At 45.8% G+C, this 27,989-nt stretch overlaps 2 protein-coding genes across 4 annotated transcripts; both read right to left on the bottom strand.

The window, feature by feature from the left end:
- Positions 1–2,098: 2,098 nt before the first annotated feature.
- LOC118704785 (histone H2B type 2-E1) lies at positions 2,099–3,098 on the bottom strand. Its single transcript, XM_036412716.2, has one exon. The coding sequence runs from the start codon at positions 2,454–2,456 to the stop codon at positions 2,220–2,222; it is 237 nt and encodes a 78-aa protein (XP_036268609.1). The 5' UTR covers positions 2,457–3,098; the 3' UTR covers positions 2,099–2,219.
- Positions 3,099–8,599: 5,501 nt separating this feature from the next.
- Positions 8,600–27,876, bottom strand: LOC118704779 (ATP-binding cassette sub-family F member 2). 3 transcript variants are annotated; one of them, XM_036412702.2, is made up of 15 exons: positions 27,722–27,876; positions 26,855–27,056; positions 19,699–19,911; positions 18,127–18,309; positions 17,871–18,042; positions 16,358–16,453; positions 14,984–15,086; positions 13,776–13,871; positions 13,492–13,611; positions 13,313–13,402; positions 12,800–12,910; positions 12,066–12,128; positions 11,745–11,873; positions 10,381–10,584; positions 8,600–9,226 (listed from the first exon to the last, which is right to left on the bottom strand). In XM_036412702.2, the coding sequence occupies exons 2-15, from the start codon at positions 27,012–27,014 to the stop codon at positions 9,089–9,091; spliced, it is 1,878 nt and encodes a 625-aa protein (XP_036268595.1). In that variant the 5' UTR covers positions 27,015–27,056; positions 27,722–27,876; the 3' UTR covers positions 8,600–9,088. The 3 variants fall into 3 exon arrangements, with proteins under 3 accessions (XP_036268595.1, XP_036268596.1, XP_036268597.1); XM_036412703.2 differs by lacking the exon at positions 27,722–27,876 and adding an exon at positions 27,604–27,711 and having other exon boundaries at positions 26,855–27,058; XM_036412704.2 differs by lacking the exon at positions 27,722–27,876 and adding an exon at positions 27,232–27,518.
- Positions 27,877–27,989: the final 113 nt, after the last annotated feature.

Below are 27,989 nucleotides of genomic sequence, written 5' to 3'. Positions count from 1 at the left end.
GTAACTATGAAAAAAAAGTCTGAGATAAATAATGAAATAACACAAATAAAGAACACATTGGAAGGAATATTAGGGGAGCAGATTAAGGGAAGCTAATGATTGAATCAGTGAATTAGAAGACAGAGTTGAAAATGTCACTCAATTAGAGAACCAAAAAGAAAAAAACACACACACAATTAAAAAACAGGACGACAGCTTAAAGGAGCTGTAGGACAATGTGAAACATAACAACAATAGAATGATAGGTGTGCCAGAAGAGGCAGAAAGGGAGAAAGGAATAGAGAAGGTGTTTGAAGAAATAATGGTAGAAAACTTCCCTAACCAGATAAAGAAAAAAGTCATACAAATTTAGGAGGCAAAGAGAATCTCAAACAAGAAGAACCCAAACAGACCTATGCCCAGACACATCATAATTAAAATGCTAAAAATTGAAGACAAAGAGAGAATCTTAAAGGCAGCAAGAGAAAAGAAAACTGTTACCTACAAAGGAGCTCCCATAAATCTGACACCTGATTTCTCATCAGAAACTCTACAGGCCAGAAGGGAATAGCATGAAGTACTCAAGGTAATGGAAAGCAAGGGTCTGAGACCAAGATTACTATATCCAGCAAGGCTATTATTCAAAATAGATGGTCAAATAAAGAGCTTCCCAGACAAAAAAAAAAAAAAAAAAAAAAAAAAAAAAGGCTAAAGGAGTTAGTTCATCACCACGAAGCCATCATTACATGAAATGCTAAAGGGACTACTGTAAGGATTTGCTGAGAAGAAGATACAGAGAGAGAAACCTATCCATACAGAATTAAAATAGCTATAAATAAGTACCTCTCAATAATAACCCTAAATGTAAATGGAGAAAATGCTCCAATCAAAAAAGTGTAGGGTAGCTGAATGGATAAAAAAACATGATCCAGTTGGGACCGGTTTGGCTCAATGGATAGAGCGTTGGCTTGGGGACTGAAGGGTCCCGGGTTCGATTCCGGTCAAGGGCATGTACCTTGGTTGCGGGCATATCCCCGGTAGGGGGTGTGCAAGAGGCAGCTGATCAATGACTCTGTCTCATCGATGTTTCTAACTCTCTATCTCTCTCCCTTCCTCTCTGTACAAAATCAATAAAATATATTTAAAAAAAAAAAAAACAAAAAACATGATCCAACTATATGCTGTCTACAAGAGATCTACCTTAAAACAAAAGACCTACACAGGATGAAAGTGAAGAGATGGAAAAATTTTTTCCATGCTCTATCCAACAAAATAGACTTTAAAAGCATCATGTTAAGTGAAAGAAGCCAGTTGGAGAAAGATAAATATATGATCTCACTCATTTGTAGAATATAATGAACAACATAAACTGATGAACAAAAATAGAGCTAGAGGGGAAAATATTCTAGAATATAATAGATGTAATCCTGTTATTTGCAGATTTTTAAAATTTTCTACAACTTTTTTGATATCAGACTATGTTAACACAGTTTTGGTATTATTATTATTATACTTAATATCCTTTTACTCTTGAAATATTAATGTTTATTGCATGTAACAATATATGTAAGGTTATTTTTCTTGAATAATTGGTGTTTATTGCATGTAACATTATCATATTTAAAATAATTTTTCTTGAGATATTAATGTTTATTACATGTAACATATTTAAAATAGTTTTTCTTGAAATTAAAAAAAAACAAAACAGAAAAAAAAGGAGTAACACAGGAGGAATTTCAGGCCCAGAGAGGGCATGATGAAAACAGCTGGCAGTAGCTGGAGGATTCCAAACCCAGCCCCAAGTCCTACAACAGCTCACTGCCATTGAGAACATTTTTCACCTGTGCTCATGGGGTACACCCAGAAAGCAATAAAAAAAAAAAAAAGTATAAGTAAGTGTTGCAATTCCACCTTAGTGGCCATCAAAAGTGACAATACCTGCCCTGGCTGGGTGACTCAGTTAGTTGAGCATCGTCCTATGCATTGAAAGGTGGTTGGTTAAATTCCTGGTTAGGGCACATGACCAGGTTGTGGGTTTATGCAGGAGGCAGCTGATCGATATTTCTCTCCTCCCCCCCCCCTTTCTAAAATCAACAAAAAACCATTTTTAAATAAAAATAAAAGAGGGGGAAAGTGATAATATGCACGTTTGTTTCAAATCACACCTCAATTTCACATGTCCATTTTTAAATCACCACTGCATGAGAGCAGTTCACCCTTTATTTAGCTTAGGTCCCAGGTCACTTGGAGCTGGTGTACTTGGTGACAGCCTTGGTGACCTTGAACATGGCGTTCTTGGCCAGCTCCCCAGGCAGCAGCAGGTGCACTACCGTCTGGATTTCCCAGGACGTCAGTGTGGTTCGGCCTGAGTACTGAGCCAGTCGGGTGGCCTCGCCAGCCAGCCGCTCAAACACATCATTCACAAGTGAGTTCATGATGCTCATCGCCTTGGAGGAGATGCCGATGTCAGGGTGCATCTGGATAAACGGCAGGACTGCTTTAACCAGGAAGCTCTGCCTGATGCCCCAGCCCCAGGTTGGGGACGCAGGACTATTGCCACCTCACCAGCCTCTTCCCAGAAGCCAAGAGACATGGGAATAGGGTTTCATTTTTATACTACTGTTTCCAAGTTAAAAAGAAATGGTTTGTCCCAACTGAAAGAGGCAACACTATCAGGTTCTGTATAAGCACATGTCAGCATCTATCTTTTTAAAAAAAAAAAATCCATAGTGTTAAAAGTATTACATGTCCCCCTTTCCCCCATTGACCTCTTCTAGCCCATCCCTGCCCCTCAGCATCTGTCTTTGACAAATGGAATCAGTTACACAGCACTTTGCTTTTTCCATTGAATGCATTTGCATAGTGTTTTGGATTTTTTTGGATAGTGTTTCATAGTGTGGAGGAATCATAGCTTATATCTCCACTCCTCTTTTAATGGACATTTTGGGGGTTTTGTTTTCTTGCTATCAATGTTATAGTAAATATGCAACTTTGGACACTGTGCAAGCATACAGAAGGTTATTCCTAGAGACCGCACTGCCAAGTCAAAGGGTGTGTGACTTAACTTGGAGATTGTTGTTACCAAATTACCTGCCAGACAGCACACCTATGTGACCCAATCTCAGAGATGAGTCAGGTGTCCTGACTCCTCTCATCTCAGAGATGAGAGGAGTCAGGACACCCAGGTTCTGTGGCTGGACTGTGACTCATTCTGTCACCTCAAAAAAGGCACTTTCCTCAGCCTCAGTTTCCTCTTTTATCACACAGGATATTTTTATTTTTTAAATATATTTTTTATTGATTTCAGAGAGGAAAGGAGAGGGAGAGAGAGATAGAAACATCAATGATGAGAGAGAACATTGATCTGCTGCCTCCTGCATATCCTACATACACTGGGGATTGAGCCCACAACCCGGGCATGTGCCCTGGCAGGAATCGAAACAGTTGGCTGAGCCCCACCAGCTGGCTATCACACAAGACTTTGAACTAGGTAATCTCTAGTAAGACAAACGGTGGAGACCTGATACAATCCTAAAATATGAGTAGGCAGACAGTGTTTCTCTGTAAAGTGGGAGGTAAGTAACTTTCCAGTGACAGACATCAAGCTATTGGTGGAGATAGAACTAGACACCTCTGGTTACCACTGACAACAGGAAATCTGGGCCCTAACAAGGCCGGTTGAGCCTAAACCCCAAGTGTCTCATTAGATCCCATTCTCCTCAGGGTTGCCGGTGAGGGTTTTTGTGTTGGCAGCTCACTCAGCAGCTCTCCTCTGCAAGGCCAGTCCTGGCCCAGCTCTTCCCTCATGATGTTTGAGCCCTGGTTAGGCTAAGCTGCAGGACTCACTAATACCTGCTCCCACACACACTTGCTTCAGGACACTGGAGTGTGTCATCCAGAGCTACCCTTTGGCCACCCCACCTCACCCTTCCCAGAGACCAGGCTGTCAGATCACTAAGACTGCTAATGTCTGGAGACAGGCTCCACCTCTGGGTAAGAACCTGAGACGGATTGCAGAGACCTGGGCAGGCAGCAGGGCTGTTGGCCAGGTTGTCTGGATCCTCCAGACACACTTCAATTGTTGGGTTCCCTTGGTGCCTCCAAAAGTTTGTCAGTCCTAGGCATAGGTGCTTCTCAGAGGCACACCACCGATGTGCTGCCTGGCTAGAGGACACCTGTGGTTTCGGGTGGGACCAGCAGGAAGCATTCAAGGGGCTTGGCTAGAGCTGCTGCTGTCAGGTCCTGTGACTCAGAGAACCCACTGAGCCTGGATGCACCTCAGGTTCCTCCTCTGTAAAGTGGACCAACCCCTTAGCTCCGCAAAGACAGTGCCACTTGTATGGAAGGCCTTCCCAAGACCTGAGTTCACACAAAGTGCTCCTAGCTCTACCGGCACCAACTGGAATTTGTTTGCACCATAATGTGTTTGGCACCTGGGAGATCAATCACCTTCAGCCCACCACTTTCTCATGGTCTTCCCTTTTAATTTTGTGCCACCTAACATTCCGTATAATCATTTTGTCTTTCCAAAAGCCCTGTAAGCTTCAGAACTGTGGTGGAGAGCATGCCTTAAATATCCCCTGCACATCACAGGTGCATGATCTCCTGAGAGGGGTAGAGACCTCCAAGATCAAGTTCAACCACCTCTAGAAGAGCACAGTGTGTGTGAGGCCACTCGTCTCAGCGCCAAACTAAACCAAGTCCTGACTCCCAGTGCAGCACTACCCTTCCAATTCTTTGCCAGTACATTACACACACACACACACACACACACACACACACACACAAACTTCCAGCTCTCATCTGCTTTAGCACCTTGTAGATATACATTGAGTAGGTTTCTTTGCATCCGCTATGCTTTCTGGACTTCATCCTGGAACTACGGCCATTTCCACTTCCAGACTGCTACAGCTGTCCATGCTCCGTGCTTATCCTCCTCCGTGAGCTGCCTCCTGCTGGTTGGGGCTACTTTTTATGAAGTGGGTAGCAGCCAGCCAGGAGGGGTTAGGGACCAGCATCTGGGATGAAGGGGTGGGGCTTGGCCCAATCCTATCCAGAATATGCTCCAGTGGTCGGCAAACTCATTAGTCAACAGAGCCAAATATCAACAGTACAACGATGGAAATTTCTTTTGAGAGCCAAATTTTTAAAACTTAAACTTCTTCTAATGCCACTTCTTCAAAATACACTTGCCTAGGCTGTGGTATTTTGTGGAAGAGCCACACTCCAGGGGCCAAAGAGCTGCATGTGGCTCGAAAGCTGCAGTTTGCCGACCATGGCTCTAGGTTAATCTTGAAAGAGACATCTCCTCTCCCCCAAGTGATTCCCTGTCTCTGAATAAGAAACCCTCCACCAGCCCACTCCTCCAGCCGACCATCCCCTACCGTATCACACCTATTAGAGTTCACACACCATCAAACAGCCACGCAATCACCTGGCACCCACTGTGCTCCGCATGGCTCAGTGCTGAGGGGGAGTTGGAAGGGAACAGGCATACTGTCCCCATAAAGCCTGGCAATTACAGGGGACGGCACAGAACTGGTTCACAATGAATAATAAAAGAAGTCAGCGGGCTAAAGTGTGTGGTGGAAACTGAGTTCAGAAAACTTAATGCAGGCTGTGGTAGCCAGAGAAGGCTTCAAGGAACAAACGGGGATTTGTAGCTAGTTTTGTAGGATGAGTACAGTCCACTGGGGTGAAGGGAGGGGAGTGTAATTGGGAAGAATAGGGGGAAGATAAAGTGTGAAAAGCAGAGTGGAGTGCAGTGAGACTGGAATGAGGTAGAGGATGCAGCGGGAAATCACAGCCAGGAGACCTGGAGGAGCCGGGGAAGAGAAACTGGATGAGGTGGGGTCCCTGTGGAAGGTAGTTGCAAATGGAAGGGAAGGAAAAGGCAGCTGTTATATGGAGTTATTTGTCTCACTTTTCCTGGCTGGGGTGGCTCAGTGATTGACCGTCAACCCATGAACCAGAAGGTCACAGTTTGATTCTCAGTCAGGGCATATGCCCAGGGTGCAGGCTCAATCCCAAGCACGGGGTGTGCAGGAGGCAGCTGGTCAATGATTTTCTCGTCATTGATGTTTCTCTCCCTTCCTCTCTGAAATTATATATCTATAAAACACACACAAACACATATTAAAAAAAAAACTTGTCTCACTTTGAATGCTATGATTAAAGGACCTGGAGCCACTTGAAACGCACAGGCTGGGAGGAAAGATTTCCCAACTCAGGAAGAGGTGGGAAGCCAAGTGAAGACAAGCACCACCTGTCCGTGGGTGAAAACAAACCTGAGCCAGCATCCCTGCACTACTCACCCTCACTCAGTTCCCAGCATCTGGCTGCCTCTTACATGCTAAGGTCTGAGAGGACTAGGAGGCCAATTCTCCCGCCCCCCCCCCCCCCCCCCCGCAAGCTTTATTGTTTCCAGTGTGGTTAAAAGAATGGCTCAGGCAAAAGCCAGACATGAGGGGGATGCAGAGGGGCCCCTCAAAGGCCTCTGGGCTCCAAAGGTCCTAGTCTGCGTGAAGGGAGCCTTTCGAAGAGATACTCGCCGAGCCTAGGGCTGGCCAGCCTGCGGAGGTTAGTCAGGTGGTCGCCATCTTCTTTATGGTTTCATCTCCTCATCCAGGAAGTGGTTTTCCAGGAAGTCAGAGATGAGGGTCTGTGCAGGTAGGACCCAGGGCCTGCCATGGTGGCCTCCATCTTGTCCTGAGTTTTACCCCCCTCATCTTGGGAAGGCTTCAACACGTCCTAGAAGGGAATCTGCCCCTGCGCTGGTTTTGCATCTTTAAGAGATGCTCAGCACCCTCGTGCTTCTTTTCTGCCAACTTGCGCAAGAAGAGGCCCATGCCCCCCAGAGCCACGTGGTGGTGGTCCAAATAAAAGCTCCGAGAGAGGTAGGTGTAGGAGGCCCACAGATGAGGTTGACCAGGCAGCCTCCACCTCAGTGGAAGAACACTGACGACTTAGGGAGCTCGTGGTTGTTTGGCAATAAGAAGTTAATGATAATAAAACAAAAACCAAAAAGCAGTGTTGGCTGGTTTCAAAGGCTGGGGATGGCTGAGGTGGTGACTGGAAAAGACATAGGTGGTTGAAGCTGGAAGAAGGGTCATCCCTGGGTCTGTTCCATCCAAACTTTGAAGCAAGAGACAGATCCGGGACCGCTGAGGGCACTGTCAGGAGGCCAATGCTTAGCCCACAATAAGGCACTGCTGTTTTTAGGCATTTGCAGAAATACCTATTTGGTGAGCTTTTTAAGCATTCATAAGTTTTGAGATTGGCTTTTTCTTTTGCATAGTCAAGCCAACTTCCCTCCAGCTCTGAAGCCCCCATCCCTTCACACCTTAGGTACACTGCACAGGGACCCAGCGGCTTTCAGGGCTGTAATGTAACCCAGCCCTCTTTGGCCGAAGCAGCAAGAGCTCCCAGCTCCACAGCTTATCATCCATGCCCACAGCTCACTCTTGATACCATTCCCTCCGGAATCCAGTCTCTGGATACTCCAGACCAATGACAGGCCTTTGCTGTGGACCCCACTTAGGGCACAAAGAGCAAAGCCTCTGGGTGGAGTAGGAGTCCTAGCTCCTCCTCTGGCCTCGGCACCTTGAGCTACACCTTCTCACCTGATGCTCTTACTGTGCCTCTGCTCTTAGATTTCATGGCCATCTGAGTCCTTCTCATCTCGAGTTAGAGCACTAATTCCCGCCTTTCTGGCAAACTTCCCTCCCTTTTGTATCCTTCTACCTAAACCACAAGTTAGCATCTGATTTATGCCATCTTGCTCTCTAGTCTTGTTCCCTTTCTCATTAGATCATGTGCTCTGTGGGGGTTTAGACGACATCCCAGACTTTTTTTAGTTGGGAGATGCACTATAACGAGCACTGAAAAATCATGGCTGTGTCTTCCCACAGACATGGCTGCCGAGGTTTCAGAGTGGAGTGAGGAATCCATGGTGGCACAAAGGTGAATGCTATTCAAGCTCCGACAGGCTATGCCAATCCATGGGTTGAACGTAATCTAGGTAGTGCTAATGAAAATTAAGGCTGTGGACAGGTAAATAATAAAACTCCCTTATGACTAGAACATGATTCACAAATGTGGGTGTGAAAATGCAAGACTCTTGACCATTTTTGCACCTCTCCCATCCCACCAATAAAATCGACAGGTCTGGAGCTTGGGCAGATGCATTTTCAGCAAGCGTCCTAAGTGTGTGATACAGGCCCCACGTAGCAGCTCAGACAACTCGGAGAACATGTTTCAGGAGCTACTTCTCAGCGTGGTCCCCAGGCCAGCAGCACCGGGGAACCTGCTGGAAGTGTTACTTCTTGGTCTACGGACCTGGAAACTCAGGAAGGACCATGACCTGTGACCTGACATGTCCTCCAAGTGATTCCAACTCATTCAAGTTTGTGAACCTTGAAGTTTGTGAACCATTAGCGTAAGAAAAGGCACAATTTCAAATCAGCCAAAGGGGACTGAGGGTTTTTCCGGATCCTATGGACTAGTCTTTAGACCACATCCATCTCGACACCCACCCCAGCTCTTGGTGAAGGGAAATGGATACTGGCGGTGCAGGAAGGGGGAGCAAAGGGCCCAGAAACCCGAGAAGGAAAGCAGGGACCATGGCTTGTTCTTTCTTTATTGGACGCTTTGTAGATGTCACGCAGGTCTAAAAGTTACACTTTTAAATAATTATTTAAAAACCGATCAGGAATAAGGCCCTGATCCAGAGCTCCAAACCAGAAGCAGAAAGAAATGGGGGCGGTGGGCTGAGTTGTATTCCTCCAACATCACCAAAACCCAGAAAACCAGGATCCTAAGCTCCTTCACAAGCCAACCAGGGTGTGGGCCCTTGGGCTAACCCTCAGGTGCCTCTGGCTGCATCACTCAGGGTCAGGAACCAGCAAGGGGCTGGCAGGAACAGCCGGCTGAGTCCAGACATGGACAAAAATAATGGGAAGGACAGAAAACGGACAGGTACTGTCCAGCTGTAGATAGGATCACAGAGTGTAGCTAAGGCAGGTGGGGGCAGGGGAGGAGCTGGGGAGTGGTAGTGCAGCAATGCAGGAGTGTGGCCCCAGGGGCCTGGCCCATCTGGCCAGGATAGGGCTCACACATTGTGGGCCCTCCTGCTAAGCTGGGGCTCTTCGCCCACCAGCTTGGACTTGAGGTGCTCCTTGTAGGCCAGGATGTCTCCAGGCCACTTGGTGATTGTCTGCTTCTCACAGACCCAAATTTCTTGTGCTACCTAAAAAGCAAATCATAGACTTAATGATCCTGGCCGGCAGTCTCTCCCTCCCTCCCAGAAGGCTGTTCTTAGGGAATTCTGGGAAGAAGATTCCACAGCCTTTCCAAGCCCCCTCACCAGCCTCACATCCAGCTCATGATTGCTTTCACTATCTCCATATTCTTTGGGATGGCTTAACCCAGAGAAACTGTAAAGAGCAGGTTTGGAGACTTCCAGCCAGGACCTGCTGTCCTCCTGATCACCAGTTCCCTAGCAAAGCCCAGATCTGATCACAGGCGTCACTGTCAGCTCCATCCCATCTTCCCCAAAGCTGCAGATAAATGACCAGGAGCTTTTTCACCAAAGACTGGTGGTAGCCCTCTAACAAAATCCTCCTAGTATAATACCACTAGGCTGAAGAGTCTTGGGACAGTAGCAAAAGCACTCTATTCTTTACCCAACTCCCTCCCTGATTTTGGCCAACAATATCAAATAGGCTAATATCCCCAAATAGCTACTGAAGAAATGAAGTATTTCCATTGGGGCTTTCTAAGTTTCCCAAAGAGTGATAAGATCTATCTGATCCAAACCATGCCATTTATGCCCTGAGCCCCTTTCCCAAATAGAATAAAAATGTGTTGCCCTAGCCCAGTGGTCGGCAAACTCATTAGTCAACAGAGCCAAATATCAACAGTACATCAATTGAAATTTCTTTTGAGAGCCAAATTTTTTAAACTTAAACTTCTAACACCACTTCTTCAAAATAGACTCACCCAGGCCGTGGTATTTTGTGGAAGAGCCACACAGAAAGGGCCAAAGAGCTGCAGTTTGCCGATCACGGCCCTAGCCGGTTTGGCTTAGTGGATAGAGCGTCGACCTTCAGGCCAAAGGGTCTTGGGTTTGATTTTGATCAAGGGCAAGAATCTAGGTTTCAGGCTCCTCCCCAGCCCAAGCTCTAATCAGGACTTGTGCAAGAGGCAACTAATGGATGTGTTTCTCTCACATTGTTATTTTTCTGTCTTTCCCTCTCTCTAAAAATCAATGGAAAAATATCCTTGGGTGAGGATTAAGAAAAGAATGTGTAAGTGCCCCCTATGTGTCACAACTGTCCTCCATCCAATCTTCTCCTGTATGCCCCCTGCTAGACCTCCGACCCAAACCAGAGAGAGCCTCACCTGCTGAATAAGTCTGAAATCATGGCTGACCAGCATCATGCCACCCTCAAACTCATTGATGGCATCAGCCAGTGCATCAATGGTCTCAATATCCAGGTGATTGGTGGGCTCGTCCAAGAAGAGCATGTGGGGGTTCTGCCAGGCCAGCCAGGCCAGACATACCCGGCACTTCTGCCCATCAGACAGGTTCCGGATCGGGCTCACCTGAGTAGAACCGTGATATTTATTTAAGTTAGTGTTACCCCCACCAAACAGCTCTCTTCCCCCTCACTTAACAATAACTGGTTCAGGAACACCCAAGTTCAGGCAGCAAGGTGGTGACACAGTCATCAGTCTCTCAGGCCTTAAGTAATGCATCTGGAGACCGGAAGTTCCTGCAGTTACCAAGGCCATGACTCTTAGCACTTAAACTTAATGATTCAGCCGTGGCCTGGTTAGGCATCATCCCATACACCAAAATGTAACAGGTTTGATTTCTGGTCAAGGCACAAACCCAGGTTGCAGGTTTGATCCCCAGTAGGGGTGCATGTGGGAGGCAGCCAATTGATTCTCTCTCAAATCAATGTTTCTGTCTGTCTGTCTCTCTCCCCTACTTCCTCTCTAAAAATAAATAAGCTTTAGGATTCAGAGCAATCCAGTGGACCCTCAGTCAGGACCTGAGTCCAGGAACTTATTTTCGAGGTTTAATTTCCCTCGCCTCAAGCACAATGGCTCGGAGACTGCATGCTGTCCTTGCCCCTCCCTCATAGAGCGACCTAAATGCTCCACTGTAGCAATTTTCAACCGTGTGCCACAGGAATTCTTAAAACAAGAAATACCTGACTATTCAGTCAAAGACCTCTTTTCCCTTAGATTGTCAAATAAAAAAACGACAACAGCCTGGCCAGGTGGCTCCATAGTTGAGTGCTGACCCATGAACCAGGAGACCACGGTTCAATTCTGGTCAGGCACATGCCCAGGTTGTGAGCTCAGTCCCCAGTAAGGGTTATGCAGGAGGCAGCTGATCAATGATTCTCTCATCATTGATGTTTCTATCTCTCTCCCTCTCCCTTCCTCTCTGAAATCAACAAAAAAAAAAACATTTTTAAATGACAACAGCCAACACAACAGCCATCCAGTGTGCATGTATCAAAATTATACCCTTTTGCAGGGTCAAATTGGGGGGGAAAAACCGTGTTTTTTGGTATGCCACAGAATTTTAATAGTTTGTGTGTGCCATCAGGTGAAAAAGGTTGAAAACCGCTGCTCTACTTTATAACAGCCTGGGGCAAAGGAAAGGGAATGGTGGCCAGGACAGTGTCCCCTGACCATCCCGCCAGTCTCCCAGTTCTCTGGGCTTCTTCTCCACACCCCCCTCCACTAACCTGCTGCTTCCCAGTGAGACCATATCGTCCAATGATCTTCCTCATTTCTTCCTTCTCCTTGATCTCTGGATAGCACTTCATCATGTACTCCAAAGGGGAGAGGTCCAAGTCCAGCTGCTCTTGTAAATGCTACAGGAAAAAAGGAATCCACCCAGGCTTGACTGACATCCAAGAACCCTGCTGGGTTACTTGCCAAGTAACTTCCTCCCTCTACCCAGGCACCACCTGTTCAAGGAGCAGCAGGTGGGGGCTGACTGGGTCACATGCAGCCCAATTACCACACCAGGAAGTTCCTTCACCTCAACCCCAAGCCTGTCATACCTGATGGTATCGCCCTATCTTGACATGAGAGTGTTTCCGGATCATCCCATCTGTGGGTAAGAGCTAGAAAGAGTAGTAGATGAAAAACAAGCACACAAAAAGGGAAACTGGTCAGAAGCAGACACAGGCAGAACAGGGACACAAACATATGTTCCCAATGAACAAGACTCATACAACTTCCTATACTGAACCCACATCACCTCCTCCCAGACTGCTCCTCTGGCCCCTGAAAAGTATTTAGGAAGATATACTGAAGCAGATGTTCTCAGCATATCTCAGCGGTGACTAAATGTCTACTGCAGCATGCAACCTACCGCACAACAAAGGACTCGAACATAGGCACCACACATATCTTCTAAAATGAAAGCGTATCTGTAAATGCACAGATGTTCCCATACTCTCAATCAGTGGTTCTCAACCTTCCTAATGCCACGACCCTTTAATACAGTTCCTCATGTTGTGGTGACCCCAACCATATAATTATTTTTGTTGCTACTTCAGAACTGTAATTCTGCTACTGTTATGAATCATAATGTAAGTAACTGATATGCAGGTCTTAGGCAACCCCTGTGAAAGGGTCATTCGACCCCCAAAGGGGTCGCGACCCACAGGTTGAGAACTGCTGCTCTAAATGCTGATTGAAAATACAAAAACTACTGAGACCCATGCATGTGTCCTCTCTCTTACATAGTCTCATACTTTCTCCGGAAGTCCCACCCCATCTGGCGCCATACCTCTCCAGTTAGCAGCTTCAAAAGAGTTGACTTCCCTGCTCCATTGGGCCCTACCAGAGCCACTCGTGTGTCAAGGTCGATACCAAATTCTAGATTGTTGTAGATGCAAGGCTGAGGTGAATGAGAGAAAGAGAGAGAAAGAGAGAGAGAAAGAGAGAGAGAGAGAGAGAGAGAGAGAGAGAGAGAGAGAGAGAGAGAGAGAGAGAGAGAGTGAGTGAGTTGGATACCAGACCACAGTACCGATCAATCTGACTGGCAGACCAACCCCATTGAGTCCCTGGAGGAGGTGGAAGTGGAGGAGGAAGGCAGACTCCAGCCCACTGCCCCCCCCACAGGCCCAGCTGAGTAAGAGGGGCTACTGAATCCCTGGATAAGGCACCTCAGCTGCCACACCTGAAAATCTGCCACAGCCCAGGGGTTAGGAGGTATACTCAGCACAAAACAGAAGACTCTCCCAGCCAGTTGACACCTTGTAAAATGCACCCCAGCCTCCCAACTACACAGGAGACTCACCCCATCTTTTGTATACTTGAAGCTCACATTCTGCACCATAATGACGGGTGGAGGGATCTTGCCACATGGTGGAAAATAAAATGACAACGTCTAGGAAGAGGACAGGGCATTTATCAGGTTAGGTGCTTTCTTAATCACCTCACTTTTAGGCCATCTCACTCCCCCCAACTGGACTCCACCTTGTCGCTCACGACCCTCTCTGTTAGTCCTGATGCCATCATTTTCTGTAGCGTCTTCTCCTTGCTCTGGGCCTGCCGTGCCAGTTTCGCACTGCCATGGCCAAACCTAGCAATGTAGTTCTGAAAGAGATCAGAAAGGGGGCTTGGAGAATGAGCAGGCATCAAACAACTCGTCTTAAAAGCAGAGTAAAAACTTATGTACTCCTCCTGACCTCCTCCAGTACTCCCTGAAACCCTCATCCCACTCCCTGGAGAATGTGAGCTCAGCTCTCCAACTGCCCCACCTTCATGTGCGCAATCTGATCTTGCTCCCAGTGAAACCTCTTCATCTGGTTCTCCTCCAGCTCCAGCCGTGTCTTCACATACTGGTCATAATTACCCTGTGGGGAAAGGCGCCCGTCAGGGAGGTTCTCACCCCGGGTTTAGGGGATGCCGATGGCATGTGACTAGGCCCTGGCTGTAAGTCTGTGCAGTAGGGAAAGAGGAAATGCTCTAAAAAAGCATATTCTGATTTGGAATTTGGGGTCTTTCAAATTGCATGCCTCAGTCAGAGCAGGGCACCAGACCAAATCCTCACTTTAGCCATAAGACACCCACACCCACAGCATTGGGAAAACGACCGTTGTGCAGACATCACAAGGCTCTCCCTAATACACCACTCCTAGAGGCTGAAGCCCCTGCAGTTGACAAGAACTGCTCCCAGGAGGGAAGACATTAGCCAATCAGATTTAGGACCTGGCAAACCCGGCACAATTGGACTGCTATGGTTTCTATCTGCAAAACATTGGACTTAACTTAAATATCCATTAAAAAGGGTCTGACAAATAAGGTACAGGATAGCCATACAATGAAAAACCATGCAGCCACCAAAATGAATAAGGTTGATTTATATACATCTTCATGTGAAAAGCAGTCCAAGATATAGTAAACTTTAATAACAAACTACAGAAGAGAATGATTATTAAGATTACAACTGTGATATGTATACAGGAAAATTTCCACAAATTCTTGCAGGTACACAGGAAATTTCTGGAAAGCTATTTAAGAAACTATTAGTACTCCCATGGCAAGTATAATTATGAATGAAGAAAACTTCTATTTTTCATTTGATATGTTTTTTTAAATAGAAACTGTGAAAAGGCACAAAAGTAGGCTGTCAAGACCCTGAGGCCCATTCTTCATGGAAGGAAGACTCAATAAGAGCCATTCAGGGAGACAGAGGGCAGCCCAGGCACCATGAAAAGTCGATCTCTTTGCCATGAGGCAAACATGCACCATGTGCACTGGCTAATAATCCAGGCTTATGGCTTGAAAGCAATTACTTTGGGACTAAAACAGGCTGCAAGATTCCTTGTCCATATTTTTTTTATAGCAATAGGTAGAAAAGGCTGGTAAGTCTGTTTTTTCAGTCTGTTTGTGTTTTTTTTAAAAGGGGAACTTTAGGTAATTAGTAAGCACAGAGGTTTCTGTGGAGAAGCTGGAGGCTACTCACCGTATAATACTTCAGTTTCTTGTTGTGCATGTGAATGATGTTGGTACAGACGCCATTCAGAAAGTCCTGGGAATGGGAGATGAGGACCAGGATGCGCTTAAAACTGCAAAGCCAAAGAACCAGTCAGGGAGGTGCTCACAACTGGAAGATAGTCCACAACAGGTAAGCTGAGAGTCAGGCCCAGGAAACCATCTCCTTGCTCATCCTCACACTTGAGCACCTGTTAGATTTACTGGCAAATTCTCAGCTCTCAGCAAGCACTGAAACCATTATACACCGTTTACCTCTAAGGACGTTTTAATGCCTTTCAAAGTGTGGTGAGATAGTCTGAGTTTCCCTCATCTTCTAATTTTCAACAGAATGGAACAGAGATGGCAGTTCCAGTGATGGTAAAAACTAAAGTGTATGTGCACAAACCCACCCATAAGTGTATCTACACTATGGATGGGAAGAACTGGAATCGGCACAGTCAAAACCATGACGCTCTTCTTTTTGAAAGAAGTCACTAAGTCACTGCAGAGACGGCTGAAAGCCTTCTTCTAGAGCTGGCACAATAGCCCAGGGTATTCGGCTCTTTAATCAGAGAGAGACCATCGCCATATCTGCTATTTTCCCTTTGTCACTACATCGTAATCTTAGATAATGTCTATAAATACAGTAAAGAAAATTGACTTTAAGCCCAGCTGGTATGGCTCAGTGGTTGAGCGTCAACCTGTGAACCAAAAGGTCACGGTTCAATTCCCGGTCAAGGCACATGTCCTGGTTGCGGGCTCAATCCCCAGTACAGGGTGTGCAGGAGCAGCCATCAGTGATTCCCTCTCATCACTGATGTTTCTATCTCTTTCTCCCTCTCCCTTCCTCTCTGAAATCAATAAAAATATTTTTAAAAAAGAAATTGGCTTTAATAAAAACAAAAATGATATCTATATATGAGGTCTAGAAATACAGTTAAATAAATCAGCTTTACTGTGAACTGAAAGTTCCCAGTTTCAATTCCAATCAGGGACACATGCCTGGGTTCAATCCCCAGGAGGGGGTGTGCAAGAGGCAGCTAATCAATGATTCTCTCTCACCATCGATGTTTCCACCTCTCTCTTCCTCTCTTTTCCTCTCTGAAATCAATAAGAAAAAAAAAAATCTGCTTTACTAAAAACAAAAAACCATCCACACATTTCAGACAAAAGACAGACAATCAAACACAAAGGCCAGCCCTACAGGTGCTTACCACTGTCCCTGTGGCCTTCATGGCCTCACTGCAGTTCACTGGCTCACTGCTCTATATCAGTGTGGTTTCTGGGTGTCCATTTCCTCTGGACTCTGCTCAACTCCCTCCTCAGCATCTGCCCACTCCCAGCCCCAGCCCTGTCCCCTTACGTCTTTAGTTCTTCTTCCAACCACACACAAGCATCGAGGTCCAGGTGGTTGGTGGGCTCGTCCAGAAGCAGCATGAAGGGCCGAATGAAGAGAGCTCTGGAGGACAGGAAAGGACAGAGCCAGCTCAGTCTAATGGGTGTGACACAGAAAGGGACTGTCTTGCCTGTTACTGCAATTCGGGTCAGGCCTGGTTTGAGTCCTGAAACCAACTCTAGGTTCTATACCTCAGAGAAAAGGAAGAACTAGGAGAGAAACCAGAGTCGAAGAGTAGCAGTTAAAGGGCAAAAACAGGGTTGAGAAGCAGAGGGATGAGACTATGCTTTGGAAATGAGACTAAAGTCCTTGAGTCTTTTACACTGATGGTGGTGACCATTAGGAAGAAGATAGGACAGAAGAAATAAATCATTGGAGCAAAAAGCATTCAGGTTAGAGCTATCTGGCATGGTTGCTGGACTCTAGCAAGGAGTCCAGGGAAAGTGGTTTTCTTAGATGGAATCTCAAGACAGGAAAAGCAAGGGGTAACTCTGGTCCCCACACCTGTGGAGCTTTTTAGAAATAATATTTCTGGACAGCAAGCTCTAGTGTTCTGAAAAAGAGGCTAGGAAATCTGTATTTTTTTAAATTTTATTTTTATTTTTAAAAAATAAATCTTTATTGTTCATATTGTTATAAAAGTTCCTCATCCCCCCCCCCCCACTCCACCAGGTTCCCACCCCACCCTCTGCCCTTTCCCCACTCCCCATTGTCCTCATCCATAGGTGCACAGTTTATGTTCAGTCTCTTCCCGCACCCCCCCATTCCTCTTTCCCTGAGAATGGTCAGTCCACTCCCCTTCCATACCTCTGATTCTATTATATTCAAGGAAATCTGTATTTTTAAAAGCTCTCTAGGCAAACCTGAGGCAGTTAGTCCTTCTCACACGTGGAATCCCTGCACTGGTGTTTGAAGGTGCACACAGGCAGCCGTGCTGAGGCAGTGTGTCAAAGCTCACCAAGGCACCACCTATTTAACCAGGGGCTTTCTGGGGGGATTTCTAAAGGAATGATGGTTACAAAACTTGGTAAAGGGATTAAATGAAGAAAAGAAAAACAAAACAGACACAAAGTATGGTGATTACCAGAGGGAAAAGGAAATGGGGGAGGTAGAAAAGGGTAAAGGGAGAATAAATAAATTGGTGGGGGGAAACCAAAACTTATTCCAGGTCCAAGTCACAGGATGAGAAAACAGGTATCTTAATAGCTAATATTCTAACATTCTCTCCTTACAGAGAAAACCAATGAGAAAGAGTGAAGCACAAAAAGGGTGAGAGGGGAGCCAGAAACCCAACAGCGATCACTTCATTCAGGAGCCCACTCCTTAACCCACACATACCAAGCCTCTGCATCGTCGTCGATGTCTGTGTCCTGTTTACAGTTACTGACCACTGACCTCTGTTCAAAACACTTCTCCTAGAGTGAGCTTTCAACCCTGAGAAAGAAGGGGAGCTACAGAGGGTGGAGGGAGAGGGACTCACCTGGCGAGGGCAACCCTCATCCTCCAGCCTCCACTGAAGTCTTTTAGTTTCTTGCGCTGCATGGCAGGTGTGAAACCCAGTCCGTGCAAGATCCGTGAGGCTCTCATCTCGGCCTTGTCAGCATCCAGCTCCTCCAGACGCTCGTAGAGCTCCATGAGCTTCTCACACTCCGCTGTGGGCAGGGAACAGCCATCAGGCTCCTGGGCCCTTCCCAGGAGGAAGCCTCGCACCTCCGCCCCCAGGTCTGGAGCCCTACCATCCTCATGGGCCAGCCGCTCAGCCTCCTTCTCCAGCATAGCCCGCTCTGTATCGACTTCCATCACACACTGCAGGGGTGTCTTGTCACTAGAGGGCATCTCCCGAGTCAGATGGTAGATGTCGATGTGCTCAGGGATGGGCACTTCACGTTTCCCAATGGCAGAAAGCAGCATGGACTTGCCTGAAAGGCAGGCAAAGAATGGAAGGGTACACTCAGCAGTTTTATGTCATTACTCCAACAACTTCCTCCACTCCAGCCCAGCCACCTCACCATTAAAAAAAAAAAAAAAAGCCGAAACCAGTTTGGCTCAATGGATAGAGTGCCAGCTTGGGGACTGAAAGGTCCCGGGTTCGACTCCGGTCAAGGGCATGTACCTTGGTTGCGGGCACATCCTCAGTAGGGGGTGTGCAAGAGGCTGCTGATCGATGACTCTCTCTCATCAATGTTTCTAAACTCTCTATCTCTCTCCCTTCCTCTCTGTACAAAATCAATAAAATATATTTAAAAAAAATATATATATATATAGATTTCAGAGAGGAAGGAAGAGGGAGATAGAAACATCAATAATAAGAATAATTGATCAGCTGCCTCCTGCACACCCCCTACTGGGGATCGAGCTCACAACCCAAGCATATGCCCTTGACCAGAATCAAACCCGGGACCCTTCAGTCCACAGACCAACGTTCTATCCACTGAGCCAAGCTGGCTAGGGCACCGTTTTTTTTGTTGTTGTTGTTTTTTTAGAACCATCCTTCTTTTCTTTCTTTAAAATAATAATAATAATAATAATAATAATAATAATAATATGTCTTTATTGTCCAGCCAATGTGGCTCAATGGTTGAGCATTGACTCACGAACTGGGAGGTAGCAGCTTGATTTCATGTCAGGCTACATGCCTGGGTTGCAGGATTAATACCCAATGTGAGGAATGTAGGCGGCAGCTAATTAATGATTTTCTCACATCATTGATGTTTCTATCCCTCCCTCCCTCCCTCTCTGAAATAAAAAGGGTTATTTTTTTTAAAGTAATAACAATAAAATTTATTGATTGATTTTAGAGAGAAGAAGGAAGAGGGAGGGACAGAAACATCAAGAGAAAGACATGGCTCGGCTGCCTCCTGAGACCCCCTCCTGGGTACAGGTCCACAATCCATGCATGTGCCCCGACTAGAATCAGTGACCTCCAGCTCAAACAAGAGGCACACTGGCCGGCCCCTTCCTTCCTTTCATTCATTCAAACCCTGCTATTACCCCAACCCCATTCTTAGGATACCTCCCCTCCAATTCTTGCCTCACCCCTCCTCTGTGAAGTCTGTTCATCTACAGCGGCCTCACACTGCCAACCCACCCCCCACCCCCCGCCCACTTTTCCAGTACCTATTGTAACTCCTCATGTGGTACTTACCACACACTGCTCTGTATGCTAGCTCCTTTCCCTGGGCATTTCTGCTCCCACCCATCCTGTAAACTCCTTGCTTTGTACATAGCTGGCGCTAGGTAAATACTTGCTGAGTGAGACAGATGAGCCAAGGAGAGATACCTCCCACCTCGCCTTCCAAGGGCCTCACCAATTCCATTTAAGCCAATGAGGCCATAACGACGGCCTGAGTTTAATTCCAGTTTGGTGTCACTGAGCAGCTCTTGACCATGAAAAGTGAGGGAGAGGTTGATAATGTGGACATCAGTACTGTTGGGGTGAGAGGCAAGGACACCAGTGACAGCTCGAGCAGCAGCTTTCTTCATCTCAAAGTCCTCCAGTTCCTTGGACAGCAAATCCACTTCTGGGGACAGAAAAGAAAAGCCGTTGAGAAGAGACTCAGCTCTCAAACAACAAGGCATACCCTAGAGTGCCTGGATAGCCCTGTTGGCAGAACATCAGACTTTTAACCTGAAGGTCCAGGTCTCCAGTCCCTGTTTGGACATTTGTGGCTTTTCCCTTTATTCAGGTTACTAAATATTACCATACAGAATTCTGAATGCTCAAAACGGCATATATATTCTAAAGGACTCCAGATCAAGTTGAGCAGATTCAGAGGTCTCACACACTTTAAACAGAGTATACATTGTATATATTGAGATAGATCTGCCCTAATACCATGCTGTTTGGGACACTTTTTAATTAATAACTTATCCTTTTTTAAAATCCTCACCCAAGGGCACATTTTTATTGGTTTTTAGAGAGAGGGAGAGAAACATCCACGCGAGAAAGAAATATCAATGTGTTGCCTTCCGTACATTCCCCAATCAGAGATCAAACCTGCAACCTAGGCACGTGCCCTGAATGGGAGTCGAATCTTTTGGTTTCTCAGAATGATGCACCAAACCAACTGAGCCACCTGGCCAGGGTTTACAACTTATCCTTTTAACTTCTCATTTCTAGATGATATAAATACCTGGAGGGAATGACTGTAACTACAAATTGTCCTCTATATGTATTACTGACGGTCCTAATGCTCCCCAGAAAGCAGATACTACAGAGGAGTAATTCTCTTATTTCACAAGCTAAGAAGCTCCTAGATTAGGAGTGGGGAGCCTTTTTTCTAACAAGGGCCATTTGGATATTTATGATATCATTCTCGGGCCATACAAAATTATCAACTTAAAAATTAGCCTGCTGCCCTAGAGTGGATAGAGTGCAGCCTGCAGACTGAAGGGTCTCAGGCCTGATTCCAGTCAAGGGCATGTGCCTCGGTTACAGGCTCAATCCCCAGCCTGGGTGGGGGATGGGGGGTGAGTATGTGGGAGGCAACCAATGGATGTGTCACTCACATTGATGTTTCTCCCTCTGCGTTTCTCTCCTTCCCTTCTACTCTCTCTCCTCAGGTGAGCATTAACAACAACAAAAATTATCCTACTATATTTGGTCAAACTTTTAACTAACTCACCCCTAATGCCTTTGCAGGGCCAGACATTCCCCACCCCTGTTTAGAAGATGCTTCCAGGAAGCTTGCTGCCCAGAAGGGACCAGTGAGGAAATTTATAGAGGGAAACCGCAGGCAGGCCAAGGCTGGGCAAGCCAGAAGTTCCCAATCTGGAGGGTTTCAGAGGCAAAATGACCCTGAGATAGGAGACTAACGAGTGGGTTTTCATGCATGATTACATCTTTAGGTTGAGAACTATTACTTTTTTTTTTTTACAATGGTAAATAAAATAAATTTATTTTGCATTTTAATGACGTCTTTCATTTACCTAGATTTGTAAAGTAGTGCTATACGCATTCTTTCAGAACATGATTATATATTTTAAAAATCTTTACTGTTGAAAGTATTACATATGCCTCCTTTCCCACCTATTGATTTCTTCTAATCTGCCTCCTCACCCACCCCAGGGCTCCACAACCTTATTGACTGTGTCCATGGGCATATATGATACAAGTTCTTTGGTTGATCTCTTCCCATGCACCTACCCACCCTCCCCCTAATGACAAAGTTATTAGTATTAATGGCTAATATAACTGGCTAGTTGAGTTTACTCTGTGCCTGGGACTGTGCTATATCAGCATTTCCCATCTAATTTAATACTAATAATCCTTATGACATAAACACTTATAATCATCAGTTTATAAGTGAAGAGGTTAGATAACAGTCAAGGCCAAAAAGGCTAGTATAATAAGTGACAGAGTCAGAATTTGAACTAGTGCATGCCTGGGCCTTCACTTGCTTCACTATACCACCTTTCTATATAGGAAAGTACCCACGAAGAGTTGTTGAAAGTGGGACAGAAGTGGGAGTAGAGAGAGTCTTAGTAAGCTTAGGCCAAAAGAGAAAAGGTGATCTAGTTACCTTTTCAAGTAGGAATCAGAAACTATACCCAAGGTTCCAGTAATGAAAATTTTCTGACTTTTTAGTCTCTTATCCTTATCTGTGTTCCCTTAGTGATTTTAGAGTAGAACCCATGAAATGAGAAAAGCCATGTGCTTGCTCTCAGGGTAAGTAGAGATGTAGTAGAAGGGGGAAGATAGCTCGGTGCCCTCCTAGGACAGGTAAGCTTGGGGAGAGCTTCGCCAAGACAGAAGGTGTGGTAGTATGTGGTCAGCCTTAGAGGTCATCTCCAAATACCCTATCTTGTCAGATAACCTGTGCTGGCACCATTAATCACCTCGCTGCTAAACCTGCTCTATTTGGAAGGAACCAGCACTGAGGGCGGAGAATACCCCACAGACACACACCAGTCATTCTGTACCTACCTCAGCTCCCGAACACTGTGATATATATATAAGTTCTTGATAAAATACTTTTTGAATGGAGGACAAAGTTTTTAGTTTTTACTGCAAGGAGGAATTTTAAATTTTTTTTCAATATTAGAGGCCCAGTGCATGAAATCTGTGCATGGGGGATGGGGTGGGGTCCCTCAGCCCGGCTGTACCCTCTCCAGTGAGGATCCCCTTGGGGGATGTCTGACTGCTGGTCACCCCCTAACTGTCCGGAAGGAAGTCGGATGTTCAAACATCCCCCAAGGGGTCCAACAACACCCTAAACTGGCAGTCAAACATCCCTCTCGCAATCCAGGACCACTGGCACCTAACTGCTCGCCTGCCTGCCTGCCTGATTGCCCCCACCTGCCCACCTGGTTGTTCCCCACCTGCCCCCCTGCTGGCCTGGCCACCCCCCAATTGCCCCCCTGCTGGCCTGGTCACCCCCTAACTGTCCAGAAGGAAGTCAGATGTCTGGAATTATCCAGTCTAATTAGCATATTACCCACCCTTTTATTAGTATATTAGGGGTGTCGAACTCAATCAGAGAAGGGGCCAAAATCTAAAATCCAGCCTAAATCGCAGGCCGAATGGTTTACTGAACAGTCATAAACTGTCATTGTGATGGAAACGCAGCGGAGTGCAGTGATGACAGCGCGGTGCGGGCCACATTGCAAGGCCTGGCGGGACGGATTTGGCCCGCGGGCCTTGTGTTTGACACATGTGGTATAGATGGTTGTTATTACCAAACTTCCCACAGCCTTGCTTTGTGCCAATCCCTGTTCTAGATGCTGAGAAGATGATGGAGCAGGTAGAAAGAAGTTCATGTCTAAATAAGTAGTTGATATGGGGAGGGAGGGGCTATGGGGGAGGGAGGGAGGGGGGCAAAAAAAAAAATCATTAAAATATGTAAAAAAAAAAATAAATAAATAAATTAAAAAAAAAATAAAATAAAAAATAAAAACAGAAAAAAATAAAAATAAAAATAAATAAATAAGTAGTTGATAAACTTTTTCTTTCAGTCCGCAGACTGACGCTCTATCCACTGAGCCAAACTTTTTCTTAAAGGGCCAGATGGTAAATAATCAAAGTTTACTTTGATTTTACCACTTGTCCTGTAAACTTTGATTTTACAAAGGGGGAAAGGAGGCATATGCAATACTTTCAACAGTAAAGATTATTAAAATATATAATCATGTTCTGATAGAATGTGTATAGCACTACTTTACAAATCTAGGTAAATGAAAGTCATCATTAAAATACAAAATAAATTTATTTTATTTACCATTGTAAAAAAAAAAGTAATAGTTCTCAACCTAAAGATGTAGTCATGCATGAAAACCCACTAGTTAGTCTGCTGTTTACAGGACAAATAAGTAAAATCAAAGTTTACAGGACAAGTGATAAAATCAAGATCATTAGGTAGTATCTACATTACCATTTGAAATGTAACCATCTAAAAAAAAGTAAAAACCATTCTTAGCTTAGGAGGGCAGGTGGCTTAAAAAAAAAAAGGCTGGCCAACTGTCTATTTTTATAAATAAAAGTTTTATTGGAACACAGCCACAATCATTATTTATATATTGTATATGGCTGTTTCTACTACAGTGACAGAATTGAACAGCTGCAAGAGACCATATGTGTAGCCCACAAAACTACAAATATTTACTATCTGGAATTTTTGTTTTCCTTGTTCATGGACATTGGGAGAAATCCATCAATATCTTAACACTCTTTTTTCTTTTCTTTAATTCTTTATTGCTTAAAAGTATTACATTACTATTAGGATCTTTATAGAAAAAGTTTGACAATCCCTAGTCTAGCTCTTCATCTGCTCAGGCAAGGGGAAGATCAAAATTAAGGGAAGGCTATATGCCATTTTCTTTTCTTTTTAAAATTTATTTTATTGATTTTTTTACAGAGAGGAAGGGAGAGGAATAGAGAGTTAGAAACATCGATCAGCTGCCTCCTGCATGTCCCCTACTGGGGATGTGCCTGCAACCAAGGTACATGCCCTTGACTGGAATAGAACCTGGCACCCTTCAGTCTGCAGGCTGACACTCTATCCACTGAGCCAAACCAGTTAGGGCTATGCCATTTTCTTTTGATCTCTTCCAATTTATAGCATCTATGACCTAAGTCATCTTCTGAGCTTCAAAAGAAAGAGACTTAAACAGACCTCATTGTCTAGCCCAGTGTTTTTCAACCTTTTTTGGGCAAAGGCACACTTGTTTCATGAAAAAAATCACGAGGCACACCACCATTAGAAAATGTTAAACAATTTAACTCTGTGCCTATATTGACTATATATAAAGTAATTCTCTTGAATAGGAATCAAATAAACACAAAGAAAGTATTTTATAATACTTTATTATGAAATATTAAGTAAACAAAATAGTGAAAAATTATAAAATTCTTGTCTTGTCTGCACCTACGGCACACCAGGCAACATAGTGTGCCGCGGAACAGCGGTTGAAAAACGCTGGTCTAGTCTACAACATCCAAGAAAACAGGCTCAAAAGACAAGTGAATCGCTTTGAAGAAATGGAAAAAAGATTCTGGAACAAACTTCACCAGAGTGAGTACTGTCCCTTCTACTCAATCCCCAAACAAGGGGACCAGATGAACTCCAGTGCCTGTCTTTTAGTGTCTCACGTTGTAAAGAAGGTGGAACTGTTGGTCAGAGGTCACTTTCTTTGCTATTTATCTTGATCTTTTCATACTTTACTATCTAAGGAAGATCACATGGCAACAGCAATTGGTAAAGGTTGGAGAACGGTGACCCAGAGTATCAAATAATCCCAAACCCAGAGAAAAGAGAGGACCTATTAATTATAAAAGCAGAAATGACACAGTTCCTGGCAATAAGTAACGTTTTGAGAAGGTTTGTCACATTTCAGAATAGTATCTTCCTGAGGAAGCAAGGTAAAATCCAAAGATCCTGAATAATTGAAAGGGGGTTGCTATATGTGGGTTCCCTGGGAAATTCTATTTTCACAGAAGAGGAAAGGTAAATAAATTTGTATTGAGGACAGTGGACAATAGTCTCAAAGTGGGATTCAGTTTTCTACCTTTCCAATTCATCCAGAAAACCCCCACAGAGCCAATGACGCATCTTACTACGGTTCCTGAGCATCTAGAGGGGATCCCAACTCTCTACTATAGAGATAACAGCTCAGCCTGTTCCCTCCCACTATTCCTAACTTCTCATCCCTCCCCTCCTATGGCCAAGAACAAAACTTCCCCGTGGCCTGACTTCAATGCACCAGTTTTTTCCTATAATTCTTATTTTGGAGACAATTCTTATCATTTAATTATCTCCTCTCAATTATTTTTAACTCCCCCTTTTCTGAATTTCTATCTGTCTGTCATAATTGGCCTTGGTAATTCTCCTCTCACCTTCAAACATTTACTTAGATCTCTATATGCAAGGTTGGTCATAAAAAATATTTAGGTGAAAAAATGAAAGAGAAAACATAAAAAGATAATGGTATAAGACAGCACAGGAGTGTAGTAAATGGAGATATTAAGATTAGGTTTGATTGGGAAAGGCTTTGAGAAAAAAGATCGAATGTAACTAGCACAAAAATTGTAGTATTAGAACTCAGTGTGTAAAGGACAGAAATGTGGTGACTATTCAAGGAACAATAATAGTCTGTATTGAGAAGGCCTGTTGAGAGAGTTTTTTTTGGGGGGTGTATGTGAGAGAGAGGGCTGGAAATAGACTACCAAGAAACAGGGATATTCTTTTTCTTTTTTAATATCATTTTTCATATCTATCTATATCTATACCTGTATTGATTTCAGAGAGGAAGGGAGAGGGAGATAGAAGCATCAATGATGAGAGAGAATCATTGATTGGCTGCTTTCTGCATGCCCCCCACTGGAGATCAAGCCTAAAACTCAGGCATGTGCCCTTGACTGGAATTAAACCTGGGACCCTTCAGACCACAGGCCGATGCTCTATCCACTGAGCCAAACCGCCTAGGGCTGGAATATTCTTTATCGCACATTGCCATGTTTCCCCACCTGGACTGTCAGTTCTTCCAGGGCAGACTGTGTTTATGGTAAACCAGTATGTAGAACAGTGTCCAAACTATAAATAACAGAAATGTATCCCTTTCCCAGGAAAAACCCATGAAGTAACTCATAAGTTTATTAATAGAAGTCATTACCCCTGAGAGAACAAGGATGTAATTTGGCAAAGAGCCTAGCACACGGACCACCAACTGTAGAAATGGAAACTGAGAAATGGGCAGGGAGCTGACCTCCTCACAGTCTAGCAGACAGAGCAACAAAGTAGCACAGCTCTCTATTTGCTTGCCCCTGGGTATGTGAGAACCCTGTGTTGTTTCCCTGAACAGTAACAAGATGCCACAAGCTCCAGCCCTACTGTTTTGGTTCATTAAAAGTTTCCCCGCACCAGATACAATGTTCAGCGCCCCCGGCACCAGGAGTCCAGGCTCTGGCCCGGGCATGCATCCATTAAGCCCTAGCAACCATCCCTGGACCCCACCTCACCCTCAATTCACCTGTGGTCTCTTGGCCATTGAGCCCCTCGTTTTTGTCTTCTGCCACCTGTGGTTCTGTGACAGCATCTCCGTTTTCTTCATGTCCCTTTCTGGGCCGCTGTCGAGCTTTGGCAGCTTCCTTCTTTTTCGCTGCCTTCTTTTTGGCCAGGTCGGAGGGCATGGTGATGAACCACAGGGGTAGGTTACTGTTCTTTCAGGGAGCCTGAAGGAAGGCAAACACCCCAAAAAGTCTAAACTTAGAGAGAATGCCCCGGGCCCTGCTCGATCCTTTCCGGGAATTTTCCTATCAAACCGCGGGACCCAGCTCCGCCCCGGCCCGGTCGTTCCAACTTTGTTAGTTTCTCAAGCCAATGCGGATCCTCGGCCGCTCTTTTAACCTCAGCATCTCTTCCCTCGGGCTTTGTCCACCAATCCCCGCGGCCTGCCTCGCTCTGGGAACGCTCCTCTTTACGGGGCGCCCGGTGGGGACCGGGTTCTGCCCCTCGGCAGAGGGCAGAGGTCCCGTCTCCAGTTTCCCCCAACTTGGCGTTCCGCGCTCCAGCCGTCCGCCTCGCTCTGCCGGGCTGCCTCCTCCCGTGCGCCTCCGGCCTCCTCTCCGCCGTCCCCTTCCACAGCACCCAGCCAGCCTCTCCCCGGGACGCACAGTCCTCCCGCTCCCCGGGTGAGTCCCCTTCGGGTCTCCTCACACGCCAACCCCCGAACGGACCCCAACCAACCCCCGCCCGTCAGCTTCTTCTCCCCCTTTGACTTTTCTACTCCCTCGAAGATTCCTCCATCCATCCCGACCCGGTCCCTCCTCCCTCTTCCCATCCTTCTTCCCCTTCACTGGCCGGCACCCTTCCCCCCGCGCCTCTCCCCCCAACTCACTGGGCCTTGCCGCTCGGCCTCTGTCGCAACGGAGCTGCTCCTGGGGCTCCTCCGCGTGCGGCCGGCTCGTCGGCCAATCACGGGCCCGCGCGGCTCTCGGCGCGCCGACGCTCAGACTCCTGGGAAGTGTGGTTCTCAACTCGCGGCTGCCGAGGCAGAGAACGCTCCTCGAGAACTACCGCATATCCCAGGGGCTTCACGGGCCTCTGACGTCATTATGATGCGCGAGGCCGGGTAGTGGGCGGGGGGGGGGGGGAGATTAGAGTTC

The sequence above is a fragment of the Pipistrellus kuhlii genome, unplaced genomic scaffold (assembly GCF_014108245.1).
Source record: "Pipistrellus kuhlii isolate mPipKuh1 unplaced genomic scaffold, mPipKuh1.p scaffold_m20_p_47, whole genome shotgun sequence".
Classification (NCBI taxonomy): Eukaryota; Metazoa; Chordata; class Mammalia; order Chiroptera; family Vespertilionidae; genus Pipistrellus; species Pipistrellus kuhlii.
The sequence above is the reverse complement of the archived record's forward strand: the minus strand, read 5'-3'. Positions and strand labels throughout refer to the sequence as shown.